The sequence below is a fragment of the Primulina huaijiensis genome, unplaced genomic scaffold (assembly GCF_012295235.1).
Source record: "Primulina huaijiensis isolate GDHJ02 unplaced genomic scaffold, ASM1229523v2 scaffold20195, whole genome shotgun sequence".
Classification (NCBI taxonomy): Eukaryota; Viridiplantae; Streptophyta; class Magnoliopsida; order Lamiales; family Gesneriaceae; genus Primulina; species Primulina huaijiensis.
The window spans coordinates 50,910-64,611 of record NW_027352647.1 but is presented as its reverse complement, the minus strand read 5'-3'; the positions used below and the strand labels follow the sequence as shown (position 1 = coordinate 64,611).

The 13,702-nt window shown below is 37.8% G+C and overlaps 1 protein-coding gene across 1 annotated transcript; it reads right to left on the bottom strand.

Moving 5' to 3' along the window:
- Nucleotides 1-4,445: 4,445 nt before the first annotated feature.
- LOC140966203 (KIN14B-interacting protein At4g14310-like) lies at nt 4,446-12,853 on the bottom strand. The gene is given in 4 exon segments (XM_073426550.1): nt 4,446-4,706; nt 4,709-5,235; nt 5,386-5,999; nt 11,224-12,853. Coding segments are annotated over 4 exon segments (2,790 nt in total). The 5' UTR covers nt 12,760-12,853; the 3' UTR covers nt 4,446-4,593.
- Nucleotides 12,854-13,702: the final 849 nt, after the last annotated feature.

The following is a 13,702-nucleotide window of genomic DNA, read 5'->3' as shown; positions in this document are numbered from 1 at the left end:
TACTGGCCACATTTCCTTGAGAACTTTTGTCGATACTCGTACACTCTTTCTTGAAGTGCCCTTTACCGCCACATTTAAAGCAGTAAATATTTTTCTTCTTACTTCTCGATTTTGATCTACCTCGTCTTTGGCTCCCACTGGAGTCACGGTCCATAAATCTTCCTCTTATCATCGGTAAAGCCTCTGCCTGCTTCGATGTTACCAACATGTCATCCNAAAATCCGGTAGGTGGTCGTTTTACAAGGTTTTTCTGTTATCTATATATTGATTTGTACAAGAAGCTCCGTGTTCATTTTCAACGCCCAAACCAAATCTAAATGTGCCAGCTAGCAAATTAATGTCACATCGAAAAAATAATAAAAATTATAAATAAATAAATATATATGATTAAAATTGGATAATATGGTATATTGCTTCAAAATACGATTGTTTAATTTGAATATATAGTGATATTTTATTTCATGGTAATAAAAACGACAGCTAAAACAACTGTTTTTTTTTACAATGTAAATAAATTTAATGCATCATATTATGTGTTTTGACTTTTATTTATTTAAAATAAGATTATGTAAGATTTAATGTCCCTAACCCCATACCGTGATGGCTGCTTAATGGTAGTGAGTGTCACAGGCAGCTATTAAAAAGGGCGGTTATTTCTGTTGGTCTCACTTTCGGAATTTGAGATAATAAAACCCGAAAATAAAGAATAAACTGGACACCGAGATTTACGTGGAAAACCCCTAAAAATTATTAGGGTAAAAATCACGGGCAAGATGAAAAAAATTTCCACTATAATATTTTGTGGTGTACAACTCACTCACTGTGTTCTCTTGGAAACACAGTGAGTGAGTTGTACACCACAAAATATTATAGTGGAAATTCTTTTCATCTTGCCCGTGATTTTTACCCTAATAATTTTTAGGGGTTTTCCACGTAAATTTCGGTGTCCAGTTTATTCTTTATTTTCGGGTTTTATTATCTCAAATTCCGAAAGTGAGACCAACAGAAATAACCGCCCTTTTTAATAGCTGCCTGTGACACTCACTACCATTAAGCAGCCATCACGGTATGGGGTTAGGGACATTAAATCTTACATAATCTTATTTTAAATAAATAAAAGTCAAAACACATAATATGATGCATTAAATTTATTTACATTGTAAAAAAAAACAGTTGTTTTAGCTGTCGTTTTTATTACCATGAAATAAAATATCACTATATATTCAAATTAAACAATCGTATTTTGAAGCAATATACCATATTATCCAATTTTAATCATATATATTTATTTATTTATAATTTTTATTATTTTTTCGATGTGACATTAATTTGCTAGCTGGCACATTTAGATTTGGTTTGGGCGTTGAAAATGAACACGGAGCTTCTTGTACAAATCAATATATAGATAACAGAAAAACCTTGTAAAACGACCACCTACCGGATTTTGTTTATAAATATGAAATCATTTATGTTTGGTCTGAATCAAGAAATTTACAGCTTGCTTAGTTAATGTATATTATCTTTTTATAGTTATTTGTGTGAGGATTTGAAGATAAGATTTTGGATCGAGAGTGTAAACAAATTGAGTTGACTCTAAAAATTTCTAATTCGTATTTAAAATTATCTCATTCGAGTTGAACTCGAAGATATACGAGCTTTTTTATTATTATTTCGGACATTTGTTTTTTACAATTAATAATTCTGATATCTTCTGAATATGTTTGAATATTTCGAGTCGAGTTAAAAACTTTTAACCATGACAAAAACTTGTGTGAGACGGTCTCACGGGTCGTATTTGTGAGACGGATATCTTATTTGGGTCATTCATGAAAAAGTATTCTTTTTATGCTAAGAGTATTACTTTTTATTTTGAATATGGGTAGGGTTGACCCGTCTCACAGATTAAGATCCGTGAGACGGTCTCACATGAGACCTACTCTTTAACTATTTTAACTTTTATTCGTCACTGATATTCAGATTTTGCTTCCAAATTTGTGCACTAATTTATATGGATTAGCTTATCTAATGCATGTATTTTTATGACTTAAAGAACAAAATTATCCCAAAAATCTAATGGATAAGACATGTAAACGTACGTGGCATCATAAACACCATTGCTATTTTTTTAAAAAAAATAGCATCATGTTTTTTCAATATTCCTTTGATAAGGTAAAATATAAATCCGTGCAACTTAATGAAATATACATTAATAAGAGAATTAATTATGTTTGTTCAATATTCCTTTGCGGAAAGGAGCAATTTTTCAACACCCAGAGAGGGCTAGAATAATAATTAAGAGAATTAATTATCGATTATCGTATCACATATCTATATCCAAGAGATGAAAAATGATAATTTTGATATAAAAAAGAATAATTTTTCATGAGCTGGTTCGGTCGGATTATAAATACATTTCACAAAATCGACATGTGAGAGTTTCATGAAAAAAAATTGTTCCATTATAATTAACAATAATATGTTTACGTTCTTTAATACCAATTTCACATGTCTCGCTTCAACTTTACATGATTACGTCGATCGAGTTGGTACAATAATAATAATAATATATAAATGTTTCAGAATTCATATAATTTCGTAAAATCAATAGATAAAGAAATAACAATCAGTTAAACTTAAAACGTTATTAAATAAATTATTAAATTTAAATTAGCTATTCTAGGACGTCGAAATTGAGAACTAATTGTCTTTTTCTTTTAAGAGAGATTTGGACCAATTTAAGTTCAGAAAGCAATTACCAAAATGTGTCTTGATCAACCAATGTTCAGTGCATCTCCATATTCTGATCCAATCTTAAGCTGAACGGGTTGTTTGTTTTTACCAGCCCATTCTTGGCCCACTTCATCTATGTGAAGTTTCGTATCATCTTGCTTAATTTTAAATATTCTAGTCTCTAGATACCAAATAACATAATTTTTCAAGCCACCCCGTCGAATAATTAAGTAGATGATAAAATTATATTTTTTATTTTATATATTTTTCATTTTACGATATCAAATTTCAAATATTAGTCATTTATTTTGTGATTTTTTGAAATTTTAAACATTTTACATCAAAAATATTAATATAACACTATACACGTTAACGAATATTATACCGAAAAAATACTAAGATTGACCAAAAAAAAAAAAAGCCAAAGAAGATTAAAAATTGATAATAGAAATGAAAAGAGAGAAATATACATTAAAAAATCATGTGAATAAAACCAACATGCGATGGCGATTACGTAATTTGATTCAAAACCCAGGGCAAAACTGAAATATCAGTTGCTATATAAAACGCAAATTAACACAGCGGACGCTCACCCTTCCCTTTCTGGTTTCTCCCCCCTCTTTTAAAACCTCATTCTCTCTTTTCTATCGCCCCGGAGGCGCCACCCTCACTCCGCCGGCCGCGGCCTACTGCCGACCAACCATATTTTCAGTTTGCTTATAATTCCTATTTCCTGAATCTAATCTGTTATCCTTGATTGTTTCAGATTCACATTTCCGAAAATTTCTTATCTTCATTTTTTTTGTTTCCTTTTTGGAATATAAAAACGGACGGTCAAGATGAGCTCGCACGCGCGAGGAATACTGACGCCTGGCGCGCCTCGAAAGCGGAAGGAGAGGGGACCATCTGACGGTGTCGCGTCACAGGAACCGTTAGTCAAACTAACGGCCGTCAGAGGGTCAACCGACGCAATGACGCCGTCTAGGGCAGCCGCGCCGCAGCTGAAGCCGCTATACTCTAACCGGCTCTTAGCTGGTTACATGGCTTACGAATTTTTAATAGAAGGAACATTACTGGGACAGAAGTTTGATCCGGCTCGACTGGAGCCTATGACGGTGGACGCAAAGAATAAGAAAGTTGAGAGCCGCAGCCAGCCGAGTGGGAAATTGGAGCCGACTACGTACGCTGAGGTGGCAAACCTGTTAAAGAGCGATGGAGCCCATATTCCGGGAGTGGTGAACCCCACCCAGCTAGCACGTTGGATTCAGATGTAGATTGACGTGGGAAAATGTGATTGGTTAGGACGACATCAAAGTTTCTTTCTATAAATAATTTGAATTTCATCTTACGTGTTCTTGGCTTGAATATATATATATAGATATATATATATATATATAAACAGTAAAGCGTGCATGGGCTTTGCATGCGTGTGAGCGAGTAAAATACGAGATACGTGACGCTTCTACCAATAACTTGGTTGGTGGAAAAATATTTTTACGACGATCCATGTCAGAAATTTATTTGTACGATACTCTAAACTTAAAATAATGGATACACTTGTTAATCTTATGTCAGATTATTAATCTTGAAACACATGCTTAATCTTCAAAAGATTATACAAAAAGTGTGTCCATTTTTGCATCATACTCCTTGTATTTACTAGTGGTTATTTGATCCGTCGTAGTGTTTTCATGATGGCGAATGTCGCACTGTGGTTCAAACTAAAAGCAAGCATCTTCACAAAGCATCGCTTGCATGGTATGTTTGAAATCCCAAAAACATGAAAAACATATAATACAGTAGCCACAATCATAGTTTACATCTGGAACACTCAAAAAAGAAAAAAACTCGTACAAAATATCGTCACGTTGAATTCAACATGTAAACACCAAAATGCAACAGGACAGACAATAAGTTATTGGACAATCCATATATATCTTCGAGTTTGATACCTAGTTTATTCACATAATTATCTATGACAAATACTTCCATTTAGCGGGGCGATCTCTCGATACCAGAAGAACTTTTGCAGCCAAGTAATCAAAGGAAGGAGAATACATGTCATCTGGTCCAATGATTTCTTTTGCATTCTGTATGTTATTATAATTCATCGAGAGGTACTGAGATCCATCGTCTTTCAAAGATTCAAAAATAAATAAGCCGAGCCCACAAACTCCCATTACGAAATTTGAATTTCCCCACACTTGCGTCAATGCTGGGAAATGGGAGTGACCATTCGATTCTGGTAATGTGTAGGTGCTAAAAAGATTCGGCTTCCGTAATGAGAAGCGTTGGATTTGGGAGGTGGATTGCTTTTTTGCCATCGATCTTAAATTAGTGCATCCAATGTATACTGCATCTCCACAAGAAAAAGCTGACTGAACGTCCGTGCCAACTTTTGGAATCTTAAGACCTATACCAGACGGGTGACGAAAATCAAGGACATTAATGGAATCAGGAGTGCAGAATACCCCATCATTTCCCTCTGCTTCCGATAAACCAATTCTGCACAAAGTACAAAAAGTATATACACAAGTAGGAGAAAAATGTGTTAGAATCAAATTAATGAACTATTTAGATACACAAGTATGAGAAAAATGTCTTAGAATCAAATTAAAGAACTATTTAGATAATTGTGTGAGAAATGAGTGTTACCTCTGCCTAACTCCTCCGCCTAATTCTGCATCGGTGTTGTTCACATGGAGAGCAGAAATTTTTCTACCAGATGAAGAAACAGAGAGTAATGCCTGAGGACTGAGAGAGCTCACATCAAATAGAGAAACAGAGTCTGCTTCTGCTATTACCACTTTTTCTCGATTTTTCCATTGTAAAGGGCTTGCATAATCCATGGCCAACACGGGCTTCTGCAACTCCCATTTCATTACTTGATCTCCATCACGTATGTCATAAATTTGCACCATCCTTTGACCACTAGCTGTTGATATAATTAAAGGTCCACAAGGTTTATACCACCATTGTCGGTTTTCAGTAGCAGTATACATTGACAAAGTGTTTCTTCTAAACATGGTGTTGTTTGATAAAGGAGCGAGGGCTGTTCTTGTATTAGTGGAGTCTTCCTCAAAGTGAAATGCTCGTATATTTTTTGAGTAAAAATCCCACGAGCAGAAACCCGAACCCACAGAATTTCCAGCAGATGCTGCCACAACATATCTCCCAGAGCACCCATCTGCGCTTGGGGCACGGATTAGCCAACAATCTTGCCACAGGTTTGGTGAGATTCCAGCTGGAGGTTTGTACTCTGCCTTCTCCTGAAATAGACACAATTATAGCATAGTTGATAAATACTCTACACTTCTTTTTCATTAAAAGCTCCCAACACTAATTCATTAATGAACAAACACATACAAAATACTATAATGATTCAATGTTTTATTTTTAACAGATAGAGATGAGCAACAACAATGCAAAAATTTGGAGTAGGCGAAGTGATTCTGTTAGGTGAATTATTATGGGGTGGGGCCCACATTAAATTAAATAATAATATAAACTCATCCCACATCGAATTTTTATTAAAACTGAACAAGGGAATTAGTTATAAATAGAGCTCAATTCCTTCAGTTATTGTATCCCAAAATCAAAAGCTTTTTAGCTTTGATAAATAGAGAGTGCATAGAAAAAAAGAATGTATTTTTTTCTTGAGTGCGGGAATTCTCTTGTGTGAGTTAGAGAAATTATTTTCTCGGTATACTCGGGTTGGGAGTGTGAGAAATATTGAGTGTATTGGTGTATACACTTGTTGTAATATTTCTTCCGGTTATAAAAGTTGCAGTGCTCCGTGGACGTAGCCTATATTGGGTGAACCACGTAAATCTTTGTGTTCTTGTTGGTTATTTTATTCCGCAAGTTTTTGGGTACTATTATCATCGTGGTCGGCATCGTTTCGGGGGTGTAATTCCCCAACAACTGGTATCAGAGCCTTGTTGTGAAAATTCTTAAGAATTCTGAGTATGCTCTGTGGTTGCAGCTTTGTCTGATCTTCCACATCAGAAAAGATTTTTTAGATTTTTTGCTAAGGCTAGAGAAGTGATGGCCGGAGATGATGGATCGGGACCAGGAATCAACAAGTTCGATGGAACAGATTTTTCGTTCTGGCGGTTACAGATAAGAGATTATCTGTACAGTAAGAAGCTCCATCAACCTCTATCAGGAAAGAAACCGGAAAAGATGGAGGATGATGATTGGGAGCTCCTTGACCGACAGGTTTTAGGTGTCATACGATTGACCCTAACAAAGAACGTGGCGCATAACGTGGCGGAGGCCAAAACCACGGAGGAGATGATGACCATTCTGTCAGACATGTACGAGAAGCCATCAGCAAACAACAAAGTACATCTCATGAAGAAGTTATTCAACTTGAAGATGGGAGAAGGTGCTTCGGTGGCAAAACACATAAATGAATTCAACACGATTGTCTCCCAGCTGACATCGGTGGACATCAAATTTGATGATGAGATTCGTGCACTTATTCTTCTGGCGTCTTTACCAGAAACTTGGGAACCGATGCGGGCAGCGGTTAGCAACTCTGTTGGAAAAGGAAAACTACAACTCAATGATGTTAGAGATCAAATCCTAGCTGAAGAAGTTCGCAGGAAAGACTCGGGTGAAGCAACATCATCGAGATCTGCTCTAAATCTTGATAACAGAGGAAGAGGCAGGAGTGGTGAAAGGAGTTCCAACCGATGGCGCGGTAGATCCAAGTCAAGAAATGGAAAAGACAAAAACATCTCTGAAAAGAATATGAAGTGCTGGAGCTGTGGTGAGACTGGTCACCTGAAAAAGAACTGCAGATCAATGAAAAATAATGCCAATGCTGTCACTGATGAAGTACATGATGCTCTGCTATTATCCATGGAAAGCCCTGTTGATTCTTGGGTTATGGACTCGGGAGCTTCGTTTCATACCACTGGTGATCGCGATGTATTTGATAATTACATCGCTGGCGATTACGGAAAAGTTTTCCTGGCTGATGGAAAACCCTTGGAAATTGTTGGTATGGGTGATGTACGGATGAAGATGTCAAATGGATCTGTCTGGAAAATCAACAAAGTCAGACATGTACCAAATTTGACACGCAATCTGATCTCGGTGGGACAGCTCGATGATGAAGGCCACAATGTGACCTTCGGTGATGGTTCCTGGAAAGTGAACAAAGGAGCCATGATTGTTGCTCGAGGAAAGAAAACTGGAACATTGTATATGACTTCCAGTTGCAGAGACACATTAGCAGCTGTGGATGCTGGAGCCAATTCAAGTCTATGGCATTATAGACTTGGACACATGAGTGAGAAGGGAATGAAGATGTTGGTGTCAAAAGGAAAGCTACCAGAATTAAAGACTGTTGAACACCAACTATGTGAAAGCTGTATCTTTGGAAAGCAGAAGAAGGTGAGCTTTTCAAAAGGCGGTAAAGAACCGAAAGCAGCAAAGTTGGAGCTGGTTCATACTGATGTATGGGGACCATCTCCTGTGACATCCCTTGGAGGCTCGAGATACTATGTCACATTCATTGACGATTCGAGTAGAAAAGTTTGGGTTTATTTTCTGAAAAATAAATCTGATGTTTACGAGACCTTTAAAAGGTGGAAAGCCATGGTGGAAAATGAGACCAACTTGAAGGTGAAGTGCTTACGGTCTGACAATGGTGGAGAATATGAAGATGATGAGTTCAAGAAATATTGTGCACAGAACGGGATCAAGATGGAGAAAACCATTCCTGGTACACCTCAACAGAATGGTGTAGCTGAAAGGATGAACAGGACCTTGAATGAACGCGCAAGGAGCATGAGATTGCATTCTGGATTGCCAAAATCATTCTGGGCTGATGCTGTTAACACTGCAGCATATCTGATCAACAGAGGACCTTCGGTACCACTGGACTACAAAATACCCGAAGAGGTTTGGAGCGGCAAAGAAGTAAACCTTTCTTTCTTGAAAGTGTTTGGATGTCTATCCTATGTTCATATTGATTCAGCAAGCAGAACAAAACTTGATCCGAAATCAAAGAAGTGCTTCTTTATTGGTTATGGAGATAATGAGTTTGGTTATCGTTTCTGGGATGACCAAAATCGGAAGATCATTCGGAGCAGGGATGTAATCTTTAATGAGAAACTTCTGTACAAGGACAAGTCAGACATTGGAGCTGGAGATGAATGTCCTGAAGTCAAGAAGACTGATGAAGTGCCATTGACAAACATTCCTGTGAATGAATCGAAAACCAGTAACCAGGAAGATGAAGAAGAAACTGCACAAGATGATGACCCACAAACTCCGGTGATTGAACTCAGGAGATCTTTGAGAACCATTAGACCACCTGATAGATACTCCCCTGCACTTCACTATATTTTGCTGACAGACAAAGGTGAACCGGAGACTTATGAAGAGGCAATGCAAAATGATGATTCAACCAAGTGGGAGTTGGCCATGGAAGATGAGATGGATTCACTGTCATCCAATCAGACGTGGGAGTTGACAGAACTTCCGCAAGGCAAAAAGGCGTTACATAACAAGTGGGTGTACCGGTTAAAAGAAGAGCATGATGGTAGCAAGCGGTACAAGGCAAGACTTGTTGTAAAAGGCTTCCAACAACGGGAAGGAATTGATTACACCGAGATTTTCTCTCCGGTGGTTAAATTAACCACTATCAGGACTGTACTTGGACTAGTGGCGAAGGAAGACTTACATTTGGAGCAGTTGGATGTAAAGACTGCGTTTCTTCACGGTGACCTAGATGAAGAAATTTATATGAAGCAGCCACAGGGCTTTGAAGTACGGGGAAAAGAGAGAATGGTATGCAAACTTCAGAAGAGCTTGTACGGTCTCAAACAAGCTCCAAGACAGTGGTACAAGAAGTTTGATGGATTCATGAGTGAAAATGGATTCCTAAGGTGTCAAGCTGATCACTGCTGTTATGTGAAAAAGTTTGACGGTTCTTATATCATACTACTGCTATATGTAGATGATATGCTGATAGCTGGAGCTTGTCTGGAAGAAATTGATAAACTCAAGAAAGATTTATCAAAGGAATTTGCCATGAAGGATTTGGGTGCTGCAAAGCAAATCCTTGGAATGAGGATCTTCAGAGACCGGGTGAATGGATTCTTGAAGTTATCTCAAGAAGAGTACGTGAAAAAGGTGGTTAGCAGATTTAATATGGATGAAGCTAAATCTGTGAGTACTCCTTTGGCTAGTCATTTCAAACTAACCAAAGCACAATCACCATCGACGGAGCAGGAGCAGGCTTATATGAATAAGGTTCCTTATGCTTCTGCTGTCGGAAGCCTCATGTATGCAATGGTGTGCACAAGACCAGACATAGCACATGCAGTGGGAGTTGTGAGCAGGTTTATGAGTAATCCAGGAAAGCAACACTGGGAAGCAGTTAAGTGGATTCTCAGGTATTTGAAAGGTACTGCTAGTTGTTCTTTATGCTTCAGGAGATCAAAATTTGGCTTACAGGGTTTTGTCGATGCCGATATGGGTGGTGACCTGGATGGCAGGAAAAGTACTACTGGATATGTGTTCACATTAGGTGGTACAGTTGTAAGCTGGGTGTCTAAGCTGCAAAAGATTGTTGCGCTTTCGACTACTGAGGCTGAGTATGTTGCAGTTACAGAAGCTAGCAAGGAGATGATATGGTTGAAATCCTTTCTGGAGGAATTGGGTCAGAAGCTTGAAGATAGCACATTATACTGTGACAGTCAGAGTGCTATTCATTTAGCAAAAAATCCTGTTTATCATGCTAGGACAAAGCATATACAGGTTAGGTACCATTTCATCAGATCAGTGCTGGAAGATGGAGTCTTGATGCTGGAGAAGATTCCTGGAAGTAAAAATCCAGCCGATATGCTCACGAAGACGGTAACCATGGACAAACTGAAGTTGTGTTCAACTTCAGTTGGACTGCAAGTATAAATGGAGATATATGAGCTGCTGCAATGATGGTGTGAAGACATGATTGAAATCAAGTCTTCAAGTGGGAGAATTGTTAGGTGAGTTATTATGGGGTGGGGCCCACATTAAATTAAATAATAATATAAACTCATCCCACATCGAATTTTTATTAAAACTGAACAAGGGAATTAGTTATAAATAGAGCTCAATTCCTTCAGTTATTGTATCCCAAAATCAAAAGCTTTTTAGCTTTGATAAATAGAGAGTGCATAGAAAAAAAGAATGTATTTTTTTCTTGAGTGCGGGAATTCTCTTGTGTGAGTTAGAGAAATTATTTTCTCGGTATACTCGGGTTGGGAGTGTGAGAAATATTGAGTGTATTGGTGTATACACTTGTTGTAATATTTCTTCCGGTTATAAAAGTTGCAGTGCTCCGTGGACGTAGCCTATATTGGGTGAACCACGTAAATCTTTGTGTTCTTGTTGGTTATTTTATTCCGCAAGTTTTTGGGTACTATTATCATCGTGGTCGGCATCGTTTCGGGGGTGTAATTCCCCAACAGATTCAAGTAAGATACATACCTCACAGTTTGTTATGTCATAGAATGAACAAAAACCATCATCATGAGCGAGAAGAACAGACTCTCCTTCTGACACAAACCATCCTCCAGTTGAGGTCTTGTAACCAATTTCATTCGACTTAAACATACAACTGTCTTCTATCTCCTCCTCAAATGTCATGGCTGGAACTCTCCCTTGGTCATCAAAATCATCGAGATTTTCATCAGCCATCAGCATAGCATCTATGGTAACTTTATCATTAAACATATTAATCGAAGAAGTTCCCACTATAGAATTTGCGGAATCCTCGATTTCTTGAACCCCACTTGACTCTGTAATAGCCTTTGGTTCCTTCTTACTCAAATAAGCCAAGAATTCTGAAGCAATGGTATTGCCATCTAAAGAGCTCACTTTCTCCTCCAAATTCAGTACACCCTTCTCGGTGGCAATGCTATGGGCCTCAGAACCTTCAGATGTAGTTCTTGAAAATGTTCTCTCTCTTATCAACTTATGATGAGGGAATAACCGAGTTTCCAATTCTTCAACATTTAACCCCTTCACCGAGTTTCTTACATCCACCAATTCTTTCTTATCTTTCATATACTCAATTTCCCCATTTTTGGCTGACCCTGTCTTGGCATCTCCATCATTACGGACAACATGGTTCATAGCCCTCTCAATCCCTGAAATTTTTTCTTGAATATCGGACAACATCATCTTTGACGACTCTGGATTATTCATATCCAACATCTCTTGAGTCCGCTTTATATCTGATGCTATTCTCTTCACTTTCCCTTCCAAAAAAGCAAGCTTTTCCCGGAGCTTGCTGGGATGCTTGTTCACACTATTCTCTCTTGACAGCCCAGGAAAATTACTTACTTTATTATCCGTTTTAGAGTCTCTCAAACCAGACCCATATTCAACTTCAACACCAGAAGTTTTCAACGCTAATTTTTCTACAATAGAATTTTCAATGAAATTAACGAGGTCTGATCTTTTAACTGAAATTGAGCTCAAACTTCCTATTTTTCCCTCATTACCACCATTATACAGAACCATAACCTTAGATTTCACGTTTTCTCGAGAATTCTGTTCCAGCCCTTCTTCAATTTCTCCATTTATATCTAGAACTTTGGAAACACTTCTCTCAAGATCAGATTTTTCCCCAGATTTATCACTCAAACCCCTAAAATTAGAACGATTCCCTTTCACCTGATGTGGGCCTAGTGGAACCCTAGTAGAGCTTTTTCTCAAATCAGATAAAGCTCTAGTAAAATCAGAGGGGCTACAGCTCCTACCTCGGGGAACCGAAGAACTCGATCGCCTGAAGCGCGGCTCCGCGCGTGATTCCTCTACTGGAGGCGGCGCCGCCGCTAGAGCGGGCTTATCAATCCGAGCCATAGGCCTGGTGTTGGGCTTCTGAGTTGCTGCCCGGATACGGGATGTAGACCTGGAGTTCTCCTTCCCTGTGGAAATACACTTCCCGGAACCTGGAGTGATTTTTCCCCAACCAGTGCCGCGTTCTTTCATCCGGCGAACTGCTGATGACGAAGACATTGTGTATGGGGAAACTGAAAATGGATCCTGCACTGCGTCTGAATTTACTGCGGAAATGTGGTGTGGAGGGGGGAAGGATAGAGTGAGAAATTGGGGAATGTGTCTGCCTGCTTGGTTTGTCCGGGCGGGAAAAGTATTTATTTGGATTTTTGAAATTTTTTGCTGGTCCCACTGGGTTAGAAACGCGATTTTTGTTTTCGGTGGCTAAAGTCGTCTTCATTAAACTACTTGGTGGATTTTTTTTTATTATAATATTTTTGGGTATATGCTTGGAAACGTCTTGATAGATAACATGTTATTTTTTGATCGTAAGATTCACTTTGATTTGTGTGATTAGATGATCTTTAGGTGTTTAAAATGATCAACGTACAAAATATAATCTAACGATGTGATTCATCATATCTCAGTCGATGTGATTCACTGTATTGCATTAGACTTCACTGCGTTTAGTCTCACTATCTCAGCTTGTCGTTCAGTGATATGGAACGAGAGCTCGCTCAAAATTGAACATACTATAAGACAAGCAAATAGAGTTGTTCATGCATTGATTAACACGGTTGGCTGTTCACGATGCTTATTTTGGTATTTATAATATATTTTTTAATTTAATTAGTAATATCATTATGGACTATTATAACTTTTGAATTGAATTGATAGATTAATATATTTTATGGAGTTTTGACTTTAAAAAAAAATCATTTGGGATGCCCTGCTCCAACGAGGCCCAATAAATTTTATTGGGCCTTCAAGTGGAAACTCTTAACTAACTCCAAAGCCCAAAAATTGTTCCACTTCTTCATATTTTTTATTTTAATAAATAAAATTTCCGAGTGCGTACACGATTCGGCTTTTGGAAACTTCACACATAACTGTCCACGAATTCAGACGAAATTTTCAATTTATTATTCTTTATAGATCAATTTGATATAGATTTCTATTGATT